The following is a 25,994-nucleotide window of genomic DNA, read 5'->3' on the forward strand; positions in this document are numbered from 1 at the left end:
GTTAGATGTGCTGTGTGTGTTAAGACTCCTGCTAATGTTGGTTCATGAGCCTGAGCAATCTTTTTGCCTCCCTACCCCTGACACCTGAGTTGGGAGCTATTGTCCTCTCCCAGCTCTTGCACTACTAAATTTAAATTCTTCCTCATTATTCACCTTTGTTATCTTTCAATGTTTTACTTGTGAGCCATTCATCTCCAAAGTTACTTAAAGAGCTGAAAAATATTTATCAGAAACATTTACACAATCTTCCCCTTATGTGACAGTTCTTCCCATTAGTGCAGGGTGATGAGACTCTGGAATAAGGATTTGCTGTGAAAATTATATATCTCTCTTGAAATCCAAAAATTGACTTAATGTGCAATTGCAAGTATTCTGTGAGCATAAGCAAGACTTTAATGTGTTCCTGGAGGCCTAATTCGATCCACACTTCAGGTTTGCTTGTACAAAAGTGGCAGAATGTGATACTATGGAACTAGGGAAGGTGATTACTGGAAGAATTGGGTAATCTTAATTAACCCCCCCCTTTTTCTACTAAAATTTTTGAGATGACTCAAGGATGAGGTAAGAAAGCCTTCCAACTACACTAGTCTTTCACAGTGCCTTTGTTCCTGCAAACAAATGTTACATTTATCTGTGTCAATTGAACTCCACCTGCCTGTTGACAAAATGCTGTGGGCTGCTGGCTGACTGCACGGAGCAGAGCGTTGGGATGCTGCAGCAGATTACCAGAAATCACTGTGATTTACTGTCATCCTGCTCCAGAGGAGAAACTGCCTCAAATTACCCTTACAGTGATGAGTGTCTGAGTAACTCCAGTTCTGTGCAGTTGGTATAAATGTGCATTGGCCTTAAAAAAAAGCAGGATATGACCCAAACACTTTAAGGAAGGTTTTAAGCAGTTTGGTTAGCCATGAAAAATCCTTTCTCTTATGGGCAACTAGCAGAGATTGAATGGAAAGAGTTTCCACTAAATCTTTATTAAATAGTAATTTTCTTATAATCAAAGAGCTCATGATTTTGTTCAGGAGCAGTTTAACACTGAAACAACAGAAAATGATGTATAGTTTATGCCAGACAATATTCTCCCTTCATTTGGGCTTTGACTCATCCTCCTAACACTGCAGGAGAACCCACTAGACCTGTGAGCACTGTGAGATACCCAGGCATGAAAGCAGCATTTCCTTTGTGGTAACAGCTGCTTCTTATCCTTCACAAATGCACAGTCCTACCCATCTCACCCTCCTCCAGGCTTTAAACCAACTTGTCCCCGAGATTGAGCTGGTTAAACAGTACCACAAATACTCTGTAATCTCTGAAATCCCCTTGAATGAATGGGGACAAAGGAGTGAGGGGCAGTATCACATTACTTAGCTGATCAATGGAAGAACATATACAGCAGGTTCTTGTTTAATATTTAAAGGACTTTTTTCTTCTGTGACCTCTGCTTATGAAAATCTGATGTGTTCAAGGCTATTGTACCCCCTGTCTTTTCACAGAGAACATTTCAGATTCCTGTTTGTGCTCAGCTCAATACTCCCAGAGACAGGGAGAGGAGGCTCAAAGTGCCCAGTCCTGCTCACCTTGAGAAAAGCAGGCTGTCCTCTCCCTGCTCCTCTCCTCTTGTCAGTGGGACAGCAAAGGACCCCATTGTCACCACTGCCCTGCCAAGCCTCAGCTGCCCCAGGTCACTGCCTGAAGTGTAACAGGGGGGTAAAGCCTACCTAGGAATGGTAAAGAGGAGGGACAGAATTGGGAGCATGCTGCTGGCAATGTGCTATAAAGAATTGAAAGGTTAAGTGAGAGAGCAGGAGAAAGAAAACTATCTTTGTGATTTCTACCAGATGTCAGTTTTATATTCTACCAGCCATATATTCTACCAGATCTCATTATAAAAATATAATGTATCAATTATATGCTTTCATAGATTTTACTCAGGCACGAGGTGTAATTTTGTTTTTTCTTCTATTTTTTCCTGTTATCACCCTAAAATAAACTCTCTGTGACCCAAAAGTAATCTAGTGAAGTCAGACCATATAATAGTCTATGTTTGCAACAAACCTAGAGCTTAGTAAGCATGGGTACTCTTTGTCTTGTAAGAGATTTTTATGCTACTGTTTGTGTTGAAATTATTGCATCCTAGACACAGCTAAGTGTGCTGCTAGAGGATGCAGGCAGTCCCTAGAGCAGCTGGATAAGCCACTGCCATACTATGGGGCTGTGCCAAGTTTCTGGCCTATCAGCAGCCTTGGGCTTTTTCACTTGCAGAATGTTTTCTGTCAGAGATTTAGAAAGGAGCCCTTGCTCTACTGCCTTCACTGAACTTCAGCATCTTTAGGAACTTCTGAACAGTGCAGGACACTGGGCAGCCTGATGCTGAATGTAATTGATAAAGATAAGGTACACAGAATCCCACAAAAATTAGGGTGGAAGGAGAAGGAAAGTATGTCTAAAGTTTTTTCTATTTCAGTGTTCTCCCTCACTCTGCCTAAGACACTCTAATGTGTAATAAATAGGAAGAAATGTGGTCTTTGGTATGTGGTATATCATCCTTGTATAGCCAGTGCATGCAAAACAGATCCTTTCATAGTCAGAAGGGGATGAAATGAGAAAAATCTGCAGTTCATGTAGCTTTTTAATATCTGGAGTACAATTTGTCTATCTCCTACCCAGATTCTTAGAGAGATTAAAAAAAACCAAATTACTGCTCCAAGAAATATTGTCAATAGATGCAAACAAAATGGCCCACATGATTTCTAATGTGCCCAGACCGTGCATTGGATGACCCCACCCCAGTCCTGACCTGGAACAGCCTAACCTTGATGTTGTGCCAACCATCCCTTTTTCTTTAGCCCCATTTCACTCAGGAAAAGTTCCCTTCTCTCAGGTGACACAGTGCAGGGGGTGTGAAGGGCAGGACAGCTCACTTGGAGCTGCTCTGTGTTAGCACTGCCAGCTGCCTGTGCAGTTTTCCTTTGCATTCCCCATTAGCACTCCTCAAGGAGGGCTCACATGGTTTTTCCTCCTGTGAAGACACACCCTGTGCTCTCAGTTGTCAGTTTCTGTGCTGCAGTTGAGAGCATAGCTGCTGTGGGAATGGGATTTTCAGAGCTCCATAGCCCTATCGATTTTTCCATGTGCTCACCAAACAGCTGATAATTTCTGCCTCTTGCTAATCTGGATTTGAGATGAGCCAGTAATCTAAAGAAGAAAATCTTTTTAATCTCCTGAGCTGTTCAATCCCACCTACATTTTGTTATTGAAAATATTTTCTATATTTTTGTTTTAAAAAATGGAATACCTAGGGAAAAATGACTCAGGCATTGTCTGAATGAAATGCTATCCTGCATGATAACACAGCTTCTCTCACAAATATTAGTTCCACTTCCATTGCTTTATAATAAATGGTTGCAGCTGTTGCCATGGCAATTTTAATTTTTAAAAATGTATCCAACTGAAGACAAGAAATGCAGCTGTTGTTATGAGAAAGTCTAAAATAAATCCAGATGTGAATTGTATGATCTAGTGTTGGCAGTAATAACATCAGAAACAAAACATGTTACATGTTTTGTTTTCTTGATATACTGGAGCTGAGGATGGGGATTTAGGGATATTCTGAATTGTAAGTCTCAGTTTCTGATCCAAATATAGCAAATAAACAGAATGAAATTTCACCTTAGGGAAAGGCACTTGCTAGAAAAGCTGGTCAGCCTTGCATAGAGAATGGCAGTAATATTCCTGTAGGAGAAAGGTGAGCCTCAAGCTCTCCTCTACCTTTCTGCTAATATGCTAACATTTTATTTTTTACAGCTTATAAAAAGAAAAATCCTAGCCATGGTAGAACTCGTAGGATTGCAATATTGCCTATTGTTTACTACCTTATCACTCTATAGCCTGAAGTTCTTTAACCTCCTAGACCTTTAATGTGAGAACATGAAAACAAATTACTGGACAGTGCTTTACAAAGAATCACAATCCAACAAGTCCCAGTACATGCACTAATAGTCATCCACTGGAAAAACCCACTGGGCTGGGCAGGTAAATAGTCCATGTAAATCTCTTCTGGGAAAAAAATATTTAAAGATAGAATTTCTGAGAAGGTGATAGAAGAATAGGTCCAGGCTTATTTGAAAGTGAAGTTTACCTCTGGTGAGTGCTGGCTGAAGAGCAGCAGCTCCCACAGGAGCAGAGAGGTTTTGAGGGCAGCCTGTGAGTGTGACAGCAAGCGGGACCCGGGCAGGGCAGCACACGGGCTGAAAGGCGGCTTCACATCCATCCTGGACCTGTTCTCCTTGCCTTGGAACTGCAAAGGCTGCTCTGCCCGGAGCCCTTTGAAGCTGTGGCTGGCTCTCCACAGCCTGGGGGGTTCATTTCAGCAGCTTGGGGCTGCTGAGAGCAGAGACAGGGCTGCTGAACCTTGTGGAAATTGGTTTGCTCAAGCATGAAGTCAGTGCTGATTACGGCACCTGCCAATAGCTCTTGGCAATCTGCAGGATTGCTGAACTTCACTCGTGGTAAAATTAAACAAAGAGAGGGAATCACCACTTAAGCAGGGAAGCTGATGTGGATAGAAATTCAGTCCCAAATTCTAAGGCAATTAAAACAGCAAAACCTTCTTTTTATCTGTAAGGATTACAGGAAGAAGAGAAAAAAAAGAAAACACACAAAAATATACACTCATTCTGTTTCTCTGACTTCCATCCTTGGGGATATTTTACTCAAAATAACTGGAAGTCTGTATTTCTTTATCCTTTGTACAGGAATTTCGAATGATAAGTCACCTTTAAGCCTTGCTACTTAACATATTCTACTTGAAGGAAATCTAAAAGTTAATGGGAATCTTGAAAATAATCTGGATAATAAAATCCTACCATCCCAATTTCCTCAATATAAATCACTTGATCAAAGTGACCTAATGCCAAACATACTGGATGAGAGGTTTTGCTTTGATAAGAATGAATTATTTGTAAGTACACATGCTAAGGCTTTGGGAGGCACAGCTGCCAGCCGATTGTGAATTATTCCTCAGTGCTGAGACTGAAAGAATTAAGGAACATCTTTTGTTAAAATGAAGGTATATGCTATTGGCCTTTCCAATGCGCTGTGAAAAACCTCACAGAAATGACAGGCAGCCAAACAGATAATTTTTCTTTCTGGCTTTGTAAAGACTCCATTGATTTACGGATAAACATGTAGTATAACACATTCATTTCCACCACTTAGTTTAAAAATAAATACTTTCCCCAGACAGGAAGTTCTATGAGGCTTAAACACAGCTATTAATAAGAGGAAAATTATTCTACCTAGCTTCATTACCCTCATAATTACTAGAATGTAGGAGTCTTGCCTCAGAAACTTTTGCATTCACTTCACTCTAACAATGCTCAGGGAAAACACTCTCCAAGCTATGGACTAAGTCCTGCTAATGCTAGAAATAAAATGTAAAACTGTGAACATCCTATAATGAGAGTTTAGAAATACCTTTCACCTTACTCTCTTGGAATAAAAACACTGTAATAAAGAAGATGTACACTGTTAAATGGTTCAGGAGGCTGATATAATTCTTCAGGAATATTTTCATCTAGCTGTAACCTTTTCCCAGTGTGTCTGAGGCAGGAACAGCAGCCTGCTAGGCACTCCATTTTTCTCATTTCTCTCATTATTGCTTCTGGCTGTGCTTGCTACAGATCAGCTGAACAATGTGGAAAGAAAAACAGGTTGATTTCTTTTAAGTGAAAATAAAGTAAACTTTCAGTGAATGGGGATACAAAATTAAAAAGCTTTAAAGTCTAAAACTATATTACTTTTGTGAGATTTTGCAATGGAGAAATTACTAAGGGAAAAATGTGAATATCAGTTTATTCAATGTATTGTTGGGATACTACTTTGTTCAAAGTTTTAATAATATTTAAACCTTCCTTTTCAAAATCCAAATTCTAGCATCACTATGTCTCCCCAGAAACATGCTGAAATTTCATTAGAAATCCAAATAACACATCCAAATACACACATGCACATTACTTTCAGAATATGTAGATCATTATAATTAGCAATTAGTTAGGGAACATCAACGTTCCAAATGCATTAAGAGCAAACTGACAAAAAGAGTGGATGTCTTTCCTTGGTATCATGGCCTTCACAGGGAATGTTCCCAAGTCCCATTGCCCTGAACACGGCAGAACTGCACCAGCTCTGTCACACGGAGCTCTCTCAGGGCCACTTGCACAACTGCTGCCCTGAGTCTTTTCTGTATCTGTCACAGCTTGTGACTTTGCCAAAATGTCACCATTGAGACTACATTGCCACGTTGTATTTGAAATTGCCATGAAGAGTTTTTTCTCTCTCTCTCTCTTTTTTTTTTTCCCTCTTTAAATTGGCATTCTGCAGAGCCATTATAGAGAGACTACCTCTGTGCTTATCTTGGACAGAAACCTTACAACCACATAATTACACAGCTTTCTCACTGAACCACTTTGAAATGCAGACTTGAATTTCATTTCCAAGGGGAGGAAAGAGGAAATTATCCATCTGCTTCCTACGTAGCTTTCACCCTTCTGAAAATGTGACAAAATTATGCAAATTTTTAAAGGTTTCCAAAATGTTTAGTTGACAAATCTCAGTGGAGATCTGATAAACTTCATCAACTAAAAATCTACCAAGATCTCATTTTTTTAGGCATGTACCATCTAAAACTTAAATATGTGACTTTTCCCTCTGCAGCTGCTGATCCCCAGACTCAGCCAGCTGCTGTCCCCAGTGCTGTGACTGTCACATCACCCCTCCTGTCCTCATTACCTCCTCTGTTTGTCACAACATAATAAGAAGGATAGTGAAGAGGTGCTTGCACCAGGAATGAAGGCAGGGACCCTCTTGACTTTAGGGTATGAAGGAGGTTGGGGTTTACAGTCCTAGATTATCTCTAGAAATAATTTCTTTTTATCTCAAGTGGGAGACCTAGGGACTGGAGAGTGCCAGGAAGTGGTAGAGCTGGTCATGCAGCTCAGGGCAAAGGGTAGAGTGAGATGGAGATGCTGGCCATTGTCTTCTGGAAAGACAAGGGAGAGAAAGACAGACCAACAGAAAAGCAAGTGGAAACAAGGAGAGAGTGCAGTTTTGTTACCATTGGAATGAATCCCAAGAATAGAAATTTGCTGAGTCTCATCATTGAAGCAGCTGTGAAGTGCAGTAACTGGAGGTTTGCAGTCACTCCTGCTGTGCCTGGCACTGAAGGAGGCAGCTGATGCTGCTGTTATCAATTATTCTCTTTGCTCAAGTGACAGAAGTATATCCTGAAACCATTAAAGTTCCTACTCCAAAAGGTGAAACATGCACACTGAAATGATGTCTTGGGTATGGAGAGAGGGGGGTTTCTGTGTATGAAAAAATGAACTTAAAATAACATTTAATTAAAATTTTTACAAAAGGTACCTCTCCTTTGTAAGATATGAAAATTTTTGGGCATTGTGTAACTAGTGAGTGTCTGATAACATTTGCATTATTTTTATGTGCTTTATGGACAGTTCCTCATGCATATATATATAAATATGCACATGCAAAAAAATTCCATGAAGACTTGTGTCAGTTCTAACAGCCTCAGTAGTTCAAGGATTTGAGCCTTAAAAGATCAAGGCTTGCAGGAGGAAGCAGTTTACCAGATATTGTTGGTAAAAAAAAAATATGCTTAGAGCAGGTCAGAATGATGAAATTCAAATTGAACTGTAGCGCAGAGGTTCTGGAGTGGTTCACAGAGGGATCACAAGAGACATCAGTCTTTCCTAGTGTTCCTGGGTAGCCACTGGAAATAGTCCATTCTCCCACAGTAGGAATGGGTTCTTTGTTCATGTAATCATAACCTGATATCCAAGGAATAACAGCATTTTTATGGAGTATCCTGTTGTGACAAACTCTCTGTCTCTCTGAGATAGCTGTGCTCTCCAGGACTGTATTTCTGGGAAGGATTTGGGCATGAATAGGAATTGGTGGCTACCTTGCAAATGAAATGGCAGAAAGGACTCCCACACCTTTCTGACACACACTCCTCCTCTATCTGCCAGGAGACAAGATATGTATGTTAATTTATTGCAAGAGCCAGACAGACTCTTACATACAGTATTTCGTCCAGAGAGGATGAAATCAGCTTTCTTTTGGAACACTTCAAGGGAAATAATATCAATACTATACTTTTAAAATAAAAGGGGTTGTCTCTGTAAGTAGAATTAGACTCTATAAGTTGTCTCTGTAAATAGAATGAGACTTTGTACGTAATTATCTTGCTCTCAGGAAAAATCTGTCTTATTCCCTAGAAAAAGGTTATTTGGACAAGAAAAACCATCTGAAGAGCTCAAAACCCAGGCTGACTGGTACCATGATGTACTCCAGTTCTGAAGAGCTCCCAACAGAAATCTTTGAAATGAAGCTTTGATGCCAGTTTGGTCATTTGCAGGGAAAGTGAAGCTAAATAAGTGCCACTTAAGTGTGATTTGCAAGGACTGCAAGCAGCACTCTTAATTCTGAACTTAAAACTTATCTGTCTGTTTGTGTACAAGTGGATGGAGATACCTGCAGCTCCTCTGGTTTGATTGGGTCTGACAAGTACAGACATTCCCAGCTGATTTGAGCTAAGCTCCATCTTCATACATCCCTCAGGGCAATCTCCATAACGTTGCTCACTGAAATCTACTCTTGCTTAGCAGTCTGCAGCTGAGGGCTGCCTGTTCAAACAAACTGCACAGACAAAGCAGTGCCAATTAGAGAACTGGGGTGGGCTGGCCCTGCCTGGGTGACAGGTGCCCACCCGGCCACTCCATCCCTCCCTCCTCTGCAGGATAGGGTGGGAGGAAGAAAATAAGATGGAAAAAAGCTCAGGAGTGAAGATAAAGGCACATTAACAAAGCAAAAGCTGTGTGTGAAAGCAAAGGAAAGCAAAAGTTCTATTCTCTGCTTCCCATTGGTGAGTGATGCCACGTGTGTGGAGCAGTTGCTCCGGAATATGAATGCAGTAACATTTATCTGCCCCTTCCTCCTTTCTTTTAGCTTTTATTGCTGAGCACATCATATGGTACAGAATATCCCTTTGTGTCCTCCCTGTGTCCTCTCCCAAGTGTCTGCCCACCTCCTACCCCTGGGATGCTGGGGAGACAGAGCTGCTGCTGGGCCAGCCCTGCTCAGCTGCACCAACACTCTGCTGGGCCCTCAGCAGGGCAAAGCACAGCTCCAGCTCACCCACACCCAGCAGCACAGAGGGTATGGCATTTAGCATATAGCAACTAGATCCTAAGTAAAATTTTAATATGGCACTAATATAGGAAAAAGTGATATGAAATACTGAAATGTGAAAAAAATTGAGGAGTAAGAACTACTTCCTGAAAATATTCTCTTCTGAGTGTCCATTTTCATACTGAAATTTTGGCTTTAAGAAGCATTACAGAAATTCAACAGCATTTTTTTCCTCTGGTTTAAGTATAACACTGGTCTGTACAGTAAAGCTCATGGAGGAAAAAAGAAAGGAAGTTTTGTTAAGCAGAGATGCAAACATTTTATGCGGGATTTCCTCTATTCTGGGAAAGAAGCTCTTTTAAAGTTCCTGCTAATAGCAAGTTTGGTTAGCTTCCCAGTGCTCACATCTCCTGTTCCAGATGGTCAGTGACGTGAAACTCTAATTATCATCAACAAAATAAGCTGGGACTAAACCCTTCCTCAAAGGTAAAAAGAGCAGATGGACAACCAAAATTTCATTATTAGAGAAATAATAGAGGAAAGGACTCCTCATCTACCTTTCAAAATCACTCAGTAACGTGATGCACAATTAACTCCTTGCTCTATTAATATATAAATGACTCTGTTATTTGACTGTATGAATGGCTGCTTGTTATATAAAACTTTCCAACAATATTTGGAATAGCAGCCAAATCCATCTTGTCTAAGGGAACCAGTAAATGAAATGATTGGGCTGAGCTTCCATCCAGCATTTTGTTTGCTTTCAGGTTTTCAGGGGATTCTATTTTATTCTCCTCCACAATGTTACAGACATCTCTCCTCAGGAACAGGTGGGAATAAAATCACAAATAGCATTTATCTGGAATGAGGCAAGGCCTGTATCCAGTTAGTCATTGGTCCAGAATTGTGTCTCCCAGACACTGAAATCCCTAAATATTTGTCAAGGATTCCAAGCCATGCAGGTCAGGACCATGGAGCACTCTCCCTGTCTGTTGGGTTCCAGTGCTGGTGTCACTTTGAGCTGGGATTTCTGAGTCAGGCTTTGCAAAGGCAGCCCCTCATCTAAACTGCCCCTGCTCAAACTGAGCTCATAAAGGCCTCAGAACCCCCAGGGCTGCCCAACCAGACAGCTACAAAGAGAGGGTCTGGGAGCACCCTCTGTATTTCTGGCAGAATCTCATTCCTTTTCTGAATTCAGGTTCACTGCCTGATTGCAACATACCACTCTTTAGAATTAGCTGTCCTAATTCCTATTCTGTTGCCAGTTTCCTAAGTTCAGGAGTAGATTTTGATGTACTACTTAAGGATTTCAATATAGATATTCATAACAAAACAATATAAAACTGAAAAATTGCATCAGAGAAAGATAATCAGATTTTACTCTGCATCTTTATGAGTAAACAAGCTTTTCTTTTCTCTAAAGAGTTCTAGCTACAGGTTTATGTATCACTGTCATGATTTGTAGTTACACAATGAGCCTTATCTCTCTTTCTTGCTTCTTCTTCCTAGCCATGCCTTCACAATGTCCATTTGTTGCTTTCACCAGCTCATTTTCTTACATCTTCATTTCACTATCTCTTCTCATCTTAGAAATCTATTTTCTTTAAACAGGAAAATTTTGCATGTGTTGATACTTTTTACCTGTCACCTCTCTGATGGCACAGGTACTTTTATTTCCCTCTTTCCTTCCTGTAAAGGTTCTATGCACACTTTGTTCATTAGTTGGCAAGGAGTGAGGCTTTTATCCTTTTGAAAAAGAATTCCTAGGCTGAAGAGTTCTATGTGTAGGTACACTAAAGCTATTAGCTGTGGGTACATAAGGGCCCACTTGTGGATAGAAGTGTTTTTTTTACACTGTTTCTCTGTACTGATATGTCTAGGATGTGTGAATAACATCTTAGCACTCAGGTACATGTTGAGAATAAACAGAACTTAAATTTAGTTTCATTTTCACTCCAGTTGCTGAGATAGTATTGTAAGAGACACTAAGGAATTGCATGAATACATGCAGGGTTTAAAAATGGCTAAAAATATAAGGGCCATAGAGAAACCAGCATCCTTTTTCTTCTCTTATGTGATGACTCAATACTATTTGTCATTTGCTAATAGTGCCTAACAAATCTCAGCGTGAGGAAGGGGATTCAGGCTGACAGAATTCCCTGTGTTCTTACATTCAACAAACTTACCTACAGGTGGGGAGGAAGCTGAAACAAAGGGTTAGCTAAGAGAAAAGTCCTTGTTTCTTAATTGATACACATGAAACAAAAGATTTTGACACAGTACATATCGAAACCCACAACATTGCTTTCAAAGGACACTTTCTGAATATAACTGCAGTTTGTGGGAAAATATGATGTGAGAACATTCAGATGTCTTTCCTCTGTAAAATTTGTTATTCAATGTGCTCAGGAATCAAAGTGTGGCAAAAACTATACAGAATAATGCTTCAAAAGTAAAAGGGCAAAGGATCCAAATTAGAGACAGTCCACGACAAAAGAAAAAAAGAAAAATATAATCATAAAGGGAGCTTCACATCTACTGAGATATACATCAAGCAATATGTAGCAATTCAAAGACAATATTATTCTTGCAACTCCCAGCTCTCAACTTAATTATTCAGCAGCATGGTTACAATATCTCTTCTTTTCCTTTGCAGAACAGCTGATTTTAACATATAATACTCAAGGAACAACAATTACAAATTGTGTAAAGTAGGGAAGTAACACTTGCAGATAACAGACAGTTACATCACTTGGGCCAATGACCACATGAAATACAGACTGAATTCTTGTGACTGCATTTGATGTTTGTCCAATGTCTGTTTTTCAGTCTCTGATTACACTGCTCTCTTGTGTATGCTACGTTCAAGTTCAGTGACATAATAACAGAATTAAAACCATTGAAATAATAACAACAATACAGGTGAACAAGTACTTAGAACCGGAAAGATTTAAAGATTCTTATTAATTTTCTGTTTTCTATTGTGGTCCATTATATCACAGAAAATGTCTTAACTGCACTAAAATTAGCAATACAATGTCTGTGCCTACCAGTGTGTCACAACCCACAGTGTGTCAGAAGGGATTCTCTTGTCTGCCGAAGAAAATCATAGGAATCACTGACTGAGAAAAGACAGCCTTAGAGGGTGCTCAGCCCAAACTGAGCTGAACTCCAGCCTCTGAGTTATTTCCCCTGGAAATTGATACTGTTTTTCAATCAACTTTCAATAAATCAGTTACCTTTGCCATGTTATTTCAGAAAGCCTTATACAAGCTTCTCCCAAGAAAGAAGGGTTTGGGCATGACATTAACTTGTATAAGCTTTGTCTAGACTAGAACGAAAGTACTTTTTGAGTGAACATGTACAATGACCTGAGTTGGTATATGTTTATCCTGGAAATATTTCAGAGGAACCACAAAACTACTTTTATCAGGATTTTCCTCAGTCAGTATTCTGGAAAACAAAGTATGTAGGAAATATTTGTGGCATAATTAGTCATATGGGTTTTTCTGGGTAAAAGCAGACATGTTTAATAATCTAATTAAGTACTGTCTTGTAAGGGTCTGCTATCAGTTTTCTTAAATACTTGGAATTCTTGATGTTTATTTTCTGTGAGAATTCTCACAAGTTTTTATTAAAAGGAGAATTTTATCCTAATAACAAAAAGTTGTTAGAAACTCTGGAAGTGATTTGATATGAGGAAATCCTTGTTGCATCTCCCATGCCCTTGTTTAGAGAGGCCCTTGTGTGTGTGAGCTCTCCCAGATGCAGAACAGCTTGTCAGCCTTCCTGCAGCCACTGCTGTCAATTTGAGTCACAGTGATCCCTCCTGCACGGATTATCTTAAAATAGCACACTATAAATGAAACCTGCAGTTAGCACAAACACCCAGGTGTTTGGTGGGGCGGGATGGCCTCAGGAGAACTGGTGTCCCTGGTTGGGATTTTCACTGTGTGCACACACTCTTGCAGCAGCACAGCTCCTGTGACTTGCTAAATCCCTAGAAAAATGCAGGGGTGGCTGCTCCTGCTGCTGTCCTTCTTAAACTAAATGATAAACAGGACAAGAAAAATAGAGACTGGAGGGAGAAGCTGAAAGAAAGGAGAGAGATCAATCTAAAGCCTTGTTGGCAGACAGCCACGCTGCCTTCACCTTGCCAAATTGCCACCTCCTGCCATAAGGGCCTCCTCTCTTTTCTCTTCCTACCTCTCCTGCAGCGAGTCACTCCTGCAGATATTATCTTACTTATTCTGTTAGATAATGAAAAACAATGTGTATTTTCATATTCTATTTTTCTGGTTATCATTATAGAGTGTACTAAATTACTTACTCTTGCTTTTCCAGATTTGTAAACATTATTCTCACACCTTTTTAAATAGACATCTATTGCTGTAATTATGAACATGTTGTGTTTGCACACAAGAATGGTATGGGTTACAGGAGAAAAAATAGCTGTTCTTTTGCAGTGGCAGAAAAACAATTTTCTTCATTTAAACTCTGGTTGGTTTAGTAAGGTTTTAATGACCTGAAGCTAGCAATATTAACAGTATATCTTTACTTAAAATGCTACAGGAAGATTATATTGGGTTGCAGAAGTATTGTATTTGTGCAGAATCTGATTATTTAAGCCAGAGAGTAATGAAATGTGAAACTGATGATGCCATGTATTCTCTTCAGTCTCTGCAAATTACTTTAGAAATCAAAGAATTGGTCACAGTGAATATATTAAAAAATCACAACAATCACAAAAAAATTTTCCAGTGACAAGAGATTCTATTCTAAAGATTTGTAATCACCCATGTAACAGCAAAGAAAACATGAGGAGTAGATAGGCTGAAGTGCATAACCCCTAGCCTTGAGTACTGGGAAGAGCAGAGCTTAGAAATTCATGAATCATGTACTGGAATACTGATGGAACTGGAATCTGATGGGACTTTTCCTTTTAGATTTGCTCTGCAGTTGAGTTGCTCCTTTGGGAGATCTGTGTGCTTTGGCATCAGGGTGACAGAAAACTAGAGAGATTTCAAACACTCTGGGTTCCTTGAGCTGCTTGGAGCCCTGCTGTTCCTCTGTTGGAACCTTGCACTAACAGAGGAGGAGCCTCAATGAGCTGAAAATGTCTTGGCTGTTATTAAACCACGCCAAGGGAGAGAGATAAAAATCTCAGACATTGCCACCTACACACCTCTTCCCAATTCTAATACCTGCTTCAGTGCTGTTCTGTGGCTGTCTCACCGAGTTCTCTGGTGTTTGCTTACTTTTCCTTTTGTGCATTTTATTATCTGGTGTACCAGAGCTCTCCAGGTGACACATTCCAGCCCCAGTCCCGGGATGTGACAGCCATGCTGTATCTAACCCTGGGCTGTATCTAACCCTGGGCTGCTGTGCTCAGACACTCAGCAGCACCTGAAAACATTGCTCTTGCTCTGGAAACTCTGGGAGGAGTTCAGTGTGGGTGAAGGTTACTAGACTGATAATTGGAGAGTGATAAGCTAAATAGGAATGCTAGTTCTTTTCTGTACTGTGAAACAGGTTTGGGTCTTTTTGCAGCAATTATTATCAGTTGAAACTTCATGGGGTTTCAGACAAAATATTAAGCTCATCTTTTAACTACTGTAAACACTGTAACTCTGAGGGATAGGATAAATCCTTGTTCAAGGAACCATGTTTTAAGGAGAAAGTTGGCACTGAATTGAGGCTTACTGTGAAGCACCTTCAAACATCGTGGAGAAGTGAATTTGACTTTGCAGTTCTGTTACTTTTAAGATTATCTGAGAGGATTATTTGTATTTCTGGCAAAGCTCTGGGAAGCATATAATGCATGTAGAGTGGAGTAAACTTGAGATCCCATTAATCATGTACTTAGCATCTATATTTTTAGGACAGCACATACTTGTGTGATTTTGGCCCATCATTTGTGATCTGTTTGAGGATTCCTGAGAATAAAAAAGCTATATATAAATTTAAGATAATAGTAGCAGCCGAAGCTCTGCCAGCTTCCATAGACAGATGTAGATAAGCAGATACTGTGTACCACTTTGTGCTTTCTGGGTTAAAGAACATGAACTAAAATGGCATTCTGGATATGCAGTTGCTATGAGCAGTATTGGAATTCTAGTGCTAACAAACCAAGAAAAATTCTAAAACTACATCTTTGTAACAAAACCTTCAAATGATGTAGCTGTACTTGAACAAACCATATCAGTGAGAATGGCACCAGTGAGAAAAGCTTTAATGATCTCCCCAGGTAAAGCATGGAGGTGGGTGTAACTTACTGTGTCAGCACGATAGCCACAGCATCATTTAGGACACTCTCTCCAAACAGGAGTGTGTACAAATCTGTATCCACATTCAGCTCATGGAAAATAGCAAGGACTGTCACTGCATGGAAAGAAAGCAAAGTGAGTTGGTATTTTCATGTTCCTCTGGCAGTTCAAGAAATAAAGCAATGTTAGAATGCAGGTTTGGGAAGCCCAGTCCTATATATTGCCTAAGAGCAATTGCCTAAGTGGATAACAACGAGTTAAGAAGGATCAACTGGAAAATATGAGATCCTTAAATTAATTATGTCTATGAGTTTTGTTGCTGCAGCTGAGTTAGGAAGAAGCTTTCCCTCTCACACAGAGAATCCTACAGAAATGAAAATGTCACAGCATGGTCACTGTGCATGAAGCACTGCGATCTTGTGACCACAGAGGAATAAGGGTGCTGAAAAGAGTTGGGTTTGCTGTGGATTTTGTGTGTGATCAGTAGGGTCTACCTGTTTTAAGAAGGATATAATAACAATTACCCATCTGTTACATGTGTCCACTAAGGGATGTGCAGCATGCCCACCCTGTCCTGCCCCACGCTCAGCAAGGATGTGGCTCATGGTACCCAGGAAGCCTCTGACCCAGACCAGGATATTTGACACCTACAACACATTCTAAGGTTCCTTCAGCATACCAGTAGTTTAAGTTCCTTCGTTCTCCCTGACTTATACCCTATTTTTGATTTCCAGTTCACCAGTGCAATAGAAAAAATACAGTGTGGTGAATTTAAATTGAAGGTGAGCAAATTATTTAGACACACATCACCAGGAGTATTAGTATTTGGTTCCTATTCAGGTAATTAAATCCTGTAGATATTATCTTAGGCCTTCTCTGTTTTTCCCCCCCTCCCTGCAGACAGGGGATCACAGTCCTTCCTATGGTCTATTTTGCATTTCAAAAACTCCAGCTGAAGAAGGCGGCGTTCTTTGTATGTCTTATTTGAATTCTTATTATCTTCTCTTTGCATAGACAAAGCAGAACTTTCTAATTTCAAACAGAATTTAATGTAAAGACTCCCAATTACTTGTCTGGTTAAAAATCACATGGTAACTCAGTGCTTCACTGGTGCTCATTCTAGTACATAATTGTGCAATTGACTCAGTCCTTATAGCCCAGGAATCCTAAAGATTAGGAGTGCCTCTGGGATGCCATGTTCACATCTGACATTTTAGAAATAAAAATAATATACTTTTACATTCACATGACTGCTGATAATTCATACAAGAGCATGACCAGCTGATTATGCTTTGTCTTAATGACATTTCTTGGAACTTTCAAAGCATTGCTGCTAAGGTTTTCTAAATGGCACTTAAGTATATATGTAATCTCAAAATCAGTTTATAAACCCAAAATAGATTCTCAGTTCTCCTGTGAGATTTTATGTTAAAGTGATCTCTGTTGATGTGTTATCTCTGAAGAATTTTGGAAGTGTTATTCTACAGAAGACAATTTAGGAGATGTGTGTAGCTGAACATTTGCTGATATAGCTATATTTAAATTAGCTAGTTATATTTAACCATCCTGGTAACCTTACCCATCTACTCCCACTGCAGTTATAATTTAAACTAGGAAAAGAGTTCTTTGCCCAGAATAGCTCAAAGGTGTAGGCAGAAGCTTTATTGACAAAAGATGTTTTCTTGGTTCACCAACATCTATATTCAGGTTTTTGCCTGATTAGCAATGCTGACTTAATGTGCTAAATGTGGACTCATTTTGGTCTCCTGCTCTCTAATGTCACTGGCATAAAAACAGACTTGTTTTCTAAAACTATTTGCCACTTTCAGCTTTTGCTTATTAGCTAATTAGTTTGGGCTCTTGTTAATAGTCCCTGTGATACTGATAGAAGGCAAAGAAAACAGTAATCAAAGTCAGTGTACTGCTGGGGTGTGTGTGGAGCAGGCCAAGGCAATTAGACGGATGCGTACACATTCCTCTCCTTCCTCCTGCCTCCTAAATAAACAACTTTCTCTTCTTGTTTCTCTTCCAACTCTACCCCAAAAATGTTACTTTAATATTTTCAAATGAAAGCAAAATAATAAATCAAGCAACACAGTAATGCATCAGTTGCCTCTTCTGGGAGAAACTCTCCAGTTCACCCAGTTCTCAGAAAATATCTTCCATTTCAAATGTTTTCCATTTCCAGGGGAGGTTATTGGATCTTCTTTACCTGTCCCTGACTGAAGGGTCCTGGTCTCTGCTCTGTCCCTCTCTTGTCTGGCCCAAGGCAGAGCAAACTTCAGCCCCACCTCTGCTGACAGACATTTATCTGATTTGTTTTCAAAGAACTGAAATGATGCTGGTTGCATGAAACTCAAGGGAGTCTAACTTGCTCTTCAGTATTCATATCATTTATAAATGCAATTATTCCTGAATCATGTCTAACCCAAATCTCCCCTCCTGCTTTTCAAGTCTGCAATTTCCATTCCTAGCCTAATGAGAGACAAAAATTTGTCATATTTATTCTGATTTTCTTTCAGCAGAATTTGTCTATTCAAAGACTCATTTCAGACATCTCCTCCCTAAATGACTCACTTCATTCAATCCCCTCCTTTAGTAATGTTTTCTTGCCCTCTAATCAGCTCATATCTTCCCTGAAATACAGTGCCTAAAACCATGTCCCAGTAATGCAGTTGACACTCGCTGTCAAGAAATAAAAGGAGAAAATGCTGTAGAACATGTTAGTAAATCCTGTTTTCCTTTTTTTTTTTTGCTATGTATTGGTACTCATGACTCATTTTCATAGGTTGTAAACTTGAAATTGTTTTCAGAAGTGAATGCTCACTTCTGTCTATGCTGTCTATGAAGATGCTTTTTTTTCAAGTAGCGTTTATCCTTGTCTATTTTAAATCATTACAGCAATCATACTGAATTCTAACCATGCCTTTCAAAGTGTTTGCAATCTCCTTTCAGCAGAATATTGTACCATAAAGAAACACCCTCCGTTGCATTAGCCAACCCATTAATGAAAATTAGAAACAGTGTCTGCACAAGAACAGGATCTTTAGGTCTGCAGGATCCTTAGCACATCCACCCTTTTAAGAGCTCCAGGACACATTTTCACCTTGTTTTGACCACCACTGTCTGGGCACTTCCCCATAACCACATTTGCCTTCATTAATTATGAGAATCCCTGGGCATAGGTCAGAATGGCCACATCAAAGGGGATGTGCTGCTCTGCTATGGAAGAAAGTTAATTTAAGTTACCTCTGGACAGAATAATGCTCTAGGAATAGTCATCATGTCCAAGGAAGTCACATCATGTTTTGTCAAACAGATGACTTTAAAACTCAAGTGAAATAATTTAAAAATAATCCTACACCACAGTAACATGTCCAGTCTGTGAGAACTTTGATATCTAAGTCAAGTTTGTAGATGTTGCACTGCAGTCAGCTTGGCCCCTGGCTTTCTGAAGGCACTGCAGAGCAGCAGTGAGTAGGGCTTGGTTTTTGTGTGGTAACTACTTAAAGACTCATATAATTCATTAGATACAACATGTATTACAAGGATACCAACTACTTTTCATTAAAGTACTCAGCATCTCTTGTTTCAGTGTAAGCAAATGAGGACAGAAAAAGAGGTGGGTAAAGAAGTGGCTGGAAGGTCAGGTCATTGGGGGAGCACCAGCACCTTTTGTGGCAGTGGAAAACCGACACCAACAGAAATAACGTGTGCCAGAGCTGCTGACTCAGAAGGGGTTGTGAACTTCAGTTAAAATTTAGTGATGGGAAGCAGGAAATAGTGAGGCATCTAAGATTTTCACAGATTTTATTTATGCCAACAAAAGTCTGATTCACTTCTTCCCTGACTTCATGGGCTGAGGTAACATCTGTCACATGCTAAGCCCAAGATGATTTCAGTTGAACCCAAGTCATAAGAAGTGTTTGTGGAGCTGCTTTGTGAAAGGTGTCTTTGGACAAATGTAGAAACAAACTGGCTTGTTAGAGATGCCTGTAAAAAGTATCTATAACTGAAATATCACCGAATGACAACAATCCCTATGCTAACTGTATGCAGTGCTACTTTGCTGTTACTTTTAAAAGAATAGGGAAACAAAAAATAAATTACAGCATTATATAAAGTACTGGTATTATTGTACCTCAGTCTTCTGACTAGAGCTATTAATGTCTTTCATAGCTCATGGGCCTAAATTCTTTTAGGAGTGCAGTATCAAATGAGAAGAAAATAAGATTAGAGAAATCTAACTTTTATTTCCTATTGACTTTGTCTAAAAATAAAGTTTCCAATTGGAATTATAGACTCCTTTCCCTTTTAGTAAGTCACAGCCCTCACAGATTAGTTCAGTGGTGAAAAAGATGAAAGAGGACATATATTTTAATTAAAACACATTTATAAACCGTCTTACATAGTGTTTGAAATGCATTACCTTGTTGTATTTATACGTTATGCTTCTTAATGCAAAATCCTTCGATTTTATGAGAAACAGAAACTGCTCTTTCTGATAAATATCCAATTTTATCAATAACAAGAGCAGTGCAACCCACAGCTCCAGTTCAGCTGTAACCATAGTAACTTCAAAAAGGGAAGAGCCTTGTGATTGTCAATGTGACCAAAGGTAAGGGAGTTCATATAGCTCAGAAATAGCTGTGCTTCAGCAAACCCTCTGAAGGTAAATCAGTTTTCTATACTTGAAACGTCAAAAATTCGAAAAGAAAACAAAAGAAAGGGCTAAAGGTATGTCTTTGGATGGGAAGGTGGTTGCCCAGAAGGTGTTACCAGCAGCAGCCCTGGAGGCTGCCCAGAGTTGTGCTGTTTGTGTATTTTTGGTGGCTGGGGCAGAGGTCCTGTCCTACCCCCCTGTGCCAGGTCTGTGCTGTTTATTGCCCCATTGGAGCCACAGGGACAGCTGGGCCACCAAGCCCTGTGGCAGTGTCACTGTGCAGCTGGGCCACCAAGCCCTGTGGCAGTGTCACTGTGAGCTCTCTGAGGGGCAGTGTCACTGTGAGCTCTCTGAGGGGCAGTGTCACTGTGAGCTCTCTGATGGGCAGTGTCACTGTGAGCTCTCTGAGGGGCAGTGGCACTGTGAGGTCTCTCCTGGGCAGTGTCACTGTGAGCTCTCTGAAGGGCAGTGGCACTGTGAGGTCTTTGCTGGGCAGTGTCACTGTGAGCTCTGCTGGGCAGTGTCACTGTGAGCTCTCTGAGGGGCAGTGTCACTGTGAGCTCTCTGAGGGGCAGTGGCACTGTGAGGTCTCTGCTGGGCAGTGTCACTGAGGTCTCTGAGGGGCAGTGTCACTGTGAGCTCTCTGAGGGGCAGTGTCACTGTGAGCTCTCTGAAGGGCAGTGTCACTGTGAGCTCTCTGAGGGGCAGTGGCACTCTGAGCTCTCTGAAGGGCAGTGTCACTGAGGTCTCTGAGGGGCACCCAGAGCTGGGGCTCCCCAGTCCCTTCCCGAGCAGGGACACCTGTGTGAGCACAGAGCACAGCCAGGAACTGCCCCGCCACCTCTGAAGGGAGCCCAAAACCACTCCCAGAGTCAGGGCACATCAGAAACCAAATCCCAGTGCTAACACAAGGCAACCCTTTCAACAGTGAAACAGGGAAATCTGTGCTGGTTTATGCAGATGAAACAATAAGACATGATTTCCTTGACAATGTGATGAATTATGCCTATTGATCAGAATAAAGAAACATGTAAATGCTGGTGTCATGTTTTAAATCAAGAATAATGAAGGAATACTTTGGGAATTTAGAAATTCTATTTCTTAAAATTTAACCTCTCACCTGAAGTCTTAAAATCAGAAACTTTCTCCACTGAAAATGATAAATTATTCGAAGGAGATGTTCTCTCTAAGATGAATTATTTGGTCAAGAGTGACCTTGTTTTGTCCCTGAAGTTTCTAACTGTCCTTTCTAGAGACATGAAAGTCTTTTGAAGCATCACAAAGTATTGTTGATATTTAAGGATCACAGTCTATAATGGAAAACACAGGCCCAAGTATATCCAGTCCTAAATTAATTTCTTAATCTTAGTTAAAGTGTTAGTTTTCTATGGAAGAGAACACACAGCACATAAGAGCAATTCTAAATTATTTTTATGCCAAAATACCTAGATTGAAAATCTTCAGATAAACTTCAGGACTAAAACCTGCAGAGTGCTGTGATATTATTTCCTTCTTCTTAGAAATACTAGAAAATTTTACCTGGCATATGTTTGTTTACTACCTTGAGATTAAAAATCTTTGTTTAACATGTAAACACCTACCAGTCATCTTTATTATCACAAATAAGGAGCTCAATCAAACCAACTTCTCTCAAGTCAACAAATCCATTTTTAGCATCTTTTGAGACTTAATTGCTTTCCACAGCCAAGGGAAATTAAGTCTCTTTTTGAAATGAGTTCATAATCCTACACAGTGAAGAATTCAATGAAAAATCATGTAGCAAATCTGACAGAAATTTATTATTTCATCTTAAGACCAATTGATTGTTGATAACACTAACAACATTTTGCTAAAATTTTCTTAAAAAAACCCCAAATGAACCCTAGTTATCACAGATAAAATCTTTATACTGATTATTTTATGCCCTAATATGTATCAGTTCACTAGGGAGCCATATTTGAACTGATTTTGGAATGCCAGTGAGCTCTTTACACACTTGAGATTATAATTCACTAGCAAATCCTAAACCATAATGAAATATTTTCAGTGGTGTCAACCATTTAATTAATGAAAAACAAAATTCTCTTAAGTCTTTGAGGGATTGAAATTTATGGACAAGATTAGTGAACACATGAAACAACTTAGAATATTGTGAATTGATAGCAGAGGGAGCAAGACTGAACATTAAAAAAGTCTTGGATGTGCACAGACTATATAAGCAGAGAAGTAATTAGAAACAATATTAATCAATGACAGTTTGTCACAATAAAAATAGTTTTTCAACTGCAGCTTTAGCTTTTTAAGCCAAAGGGAAAAGTAATCCTTGTAAGAGGAGCTTCTGTTTTGTTGATTTTTTTCCCCTCTTGATTGTTCTAGATTAATCAGTGGTGATTTAATACTCTTATAATCAAAATCAGTGCATTTGTCTGATACATTACTCATCATAAGTCAACATTTGTGAAACTAAATACTCTTGGACTGGGAAATGGGAAGAGAAACTAAGCCAGCTGCAAAACCCTATTCATATCACTATCAAGAAATAGACTTGGAAATTGTAAGGATGCTTTTATTCCATAAGCAGTTTATTTTCCTAGGTTTTCCTTGTGCTTCCAACTTCTGTGTTTTTCTCTTGCTCTGAGGATAGGCTTCAATCATGTGCTGAATCTTATTAATATGGCTGGGTGACTGAAGAAGTGGCAGCATATTGGATGTGTGGATTAATTTGAGAACAACAATTTCAAGCAGCTTTTACAGTAACCTTGCAACCAACGGGCTTTGTAGAAACAAACAGTTTTATACTGTATTTTTAAGCTGTCAGAATGATAAATCACAAGCCCAAAATATTTTGTTAAATACTGAGACTTCATTTAAAGACTGGAAAAATGTGTAGAACAATATTGCTTTTTCTCATTTCTTTTAAAAGGCAGGAATTTGAAAACTTTATTCCTAAGTCTCTCAGAGAAGCTGCTCAAGGGTAGTTTTTAAACACTAATGCAGAATTTCACATACATCACAAAATGTTCTCTGTTCTGTCTCCTATAACAGCTCAGCTGAAAATTTTGCAAAAATCCATTGCACCCTTGCAGTTTTTGTATTTTGTCTTAGCAGATAACCTCGAAAAAATATCTGTTCACCTTCTCCTTTACTGTGTTCCCACAGCTGCAAATAGCAATACTTTTAATATCTGAGTACTCTTATTGACAGTTTCAACATAACAAAACCTGGACAGATCTATGAAAGCTAGGCTAGCTTTGAGATTAGACTGTTTTAATTAGAAGGTAGGACTAGAAGACCTCCAGACATCCCTCCAAATCCTAATGATTCTGTAATTCTTTGATTCCAAAATTGACTGATTCTGCTTCCCAGCCTTTGCTATTTACTGTAACTTTGGGCTTTAAATCTCACATCTGCAAATTCAAGTCAATTTCTTGGTATCTGGTTTTTTGAGTTGTATTTATCCTGAACATTGATATCACATAAACAGTATTTCTGTGGCCAAATTGGAATGCTCCATTCCCCATATCTTTAAAGGGGGTTAGGTCACACATGGATGGGAGGTTGTGATATTATCTGTGAGGCTCCAGCAGTTCTCATATCAGCAAGCAACAGGTGGTGTCCTGAAGATCAGAGAACATTTTCCCAATCTTTTCAGTAACCTTAATTATAAAGTTTGTGATCTCAACCTAGGAAAACCAGTTACTAAAAACCCACAAGGAATTTCAGGAGCTGACTTGGACTTTTATTGACTTATGATTATCAAAATACCAGGTATTTAACAGCTAAGGGAAGGAAAAAACCCCAAGAACAGAGACTTAGAACATTTCTATGGCATCTACAGTTCTTATTTACTCTTCTGACTTTTAAAAAAGTAATTTATTTGAAATGGTTACCTGGATCTGTGGCAGACATCAGCGATCCAAAAAATAAACAGTCAGTGAAGTGGAATTCCCATTGCTTTAACTGGCCAATGTGTACCATAGCCTTCACAAAGCCATACATTATCAACCTGTCAGGGCAAGGATAAGACTGGTATTCAGACAGAGAATGTAATATTTGTGTTTAATTTAAAGTATTAAACAGGTTCTTATTCTCTTCAGCTTCTTTTCAATAAATGTATCACATGAATACGGAACATAAACTGGTATCATATAAAAATTCTATTTCCTGTTCAGCTGTCAAATATTGTATTGAAATGTCAGAGACAATTCCAAATCAAAGGTTTTCTGGGTAATTTTCATCTGCTGTTAGCAAAGAACAATGGCTTGGGCTGTTTATTTTTCAAAAGGGAAGATAAGGTAAGCTTAGGAAGACATTATTAAGATGAATTTGTCTAATGTAGAACATTCAAACAAAGGCAGTTGTACTATCAGCTCTGTGGCTTGCTCTGTATTTCCAAATGAATTTGTTATTCTATCAGCTTTTAAATGTTAGCAGCACTCAAAGTTCCACATAAGGTCTCTAAGTGGGCATATTTAACAACTAACAGTGACAGTGAGCCAACAAAGTCACATTTCAAAATGCACTGCTACAGCCTCACTAGTTTCACAGGAAATGTTATCTCTGGTTTATGTAACTAGACAGTGCTCTCTGAGATGTGCATTCCAATTAGAATCTTGAAATAACTTGGAAAAAAGAGATTCACTTGTTGTTAGAACCTGTTGCAGATTTTTACAGTTATTATTCATGTTCAGTCTAGTTAATAAGAAACCCCATTGCATTCAATGCCTGTTCCATAAACACACAGATTGACAATTGTGCTCTTCTAACTCCAGGCTCTAAACCAATCATTTAAACAAGTTCCATGCATACTCATCCTGAGCTAGGCTTTGCCCTCAGCTTTCCTCCTAAGGAGCTCCTGAATTCTCATGAGCACTGACCTGAGGGACAGATAAAGCACAATTAACAAACAGCCCGAGAGTTAATTACAAATGGCTTTCAGATACTGCACCAAGCTCGCTGCGTTGCACAAGGAGAGAAGCAGAGAGGTCAGCAGAGCCTTCCCCAGTGGCCCTGAGTATTTGTGTCTATATTTACAGAAGTTCTCTAGCAAACAGCTCACCAGCAATCACCCTACACCACTGTTTGCAGCTCTGGGTCTCCTTGACTGATGAGCTCACTTTCTCTCCCTTCCCAAAGAATAATGGCTCAAGACCTTGCAGTGAACTTCGTCTTCTTATCCCCAGAAAATTCTGTCAGCTCTAAGGAATGAGTCCTTCAAAACCTGACTGTGGTGCTGCTCTCCCAGTTTTCAATTGTATCCAAAGCCACAGTAATGGAAGTGAGCACAGCCAGGTCTTTTAGAAATAATTGTCTAAACTTACTTGCAGGTTAGACCAGAGATACTCTTCTCCCTCATTTAAAAATATTTTAAAAATAGTAAATAAAAGGAAGTTCTTACTATTTGGCAAATTTAGTACTGATAATTCTACATATTGAAAAGATGGATCCCAGTGGATACCTGAGCTCCCAATGGAGATGATGTTACACATCATCCAGTAGTACCCAACAGCTGTTCTTGCTGGAAACACAAGAAGGAAAGCACACCCCAAAGACAGCAAGACATGAATCCCAAGGAAATGTTCTGCACTGATAGTACTACTGCTATTATAAAGTAGAACTGGGGTAAAAAAAAAAAAGTCTTATTGATTTTTAGAGCTGCTGTTATTTAATTTGACACATTTAGTATCATTTTAGCAAATTTACACCAAATTTCAGTAAATCAGATTGCTTATTAACCAAATATCCATTTAATATATGTTAAAAAAATTATGAAATTTATATTAGTAAGCTGTAAATAAATCAAAGCATCAGTGACTCTGAATTTCCTATGGAATGTTCCTGTCCCATGGGAA

General features: G+C 39.3%; 1 protein-coding gene across 4 annotated transcripts in view; it reads right to left on the reverse strand.

Annotated features, from left to right (window-relative positions):
• The window catches only part of SLC9A9 (solute carrier family 9 member A9), a 173,108-nt gene that overhangs the window by 110,102 nt on the left and 37,012 nt on the right, over window positions 1–25,994 (reverse strand). For all 4 annotated transcript variants that reach the window (XM_063166932.1, XM_063166931.1, XM_063166933.1 and 1 more), the window contains exons 5-6: window positions 24,033–24,148; window positions 15,489–15,594 (exon numbers count right to left, since the gene is read on the reverse strand). In XM_063166932.1, coding sequence (XP_063023002.1) covers window positions 15,489–15,594; window positions 24,033–24,148 — 222 coding nt within the window. The remainder of the gene's footprint in view (window positions 1–15,488; window positions 15,595–24,032; window positions 24,149–25,994) is intronic.

This window comes from Melospiza melodia, chromosome 12 (genome assembly GCF_035770615.1).
Source record: "Melospiza melodia melodia isolate bMelMel2 chromosome 12, bMelMel2.pri, whole genome shotgun sequence".
NCBI classification, from domain to species: Eukaryota; Metazoa; Chordata; class Aves; order Passeriformes; family Passerellidae; genus Melospiza; species Melospiza melodia.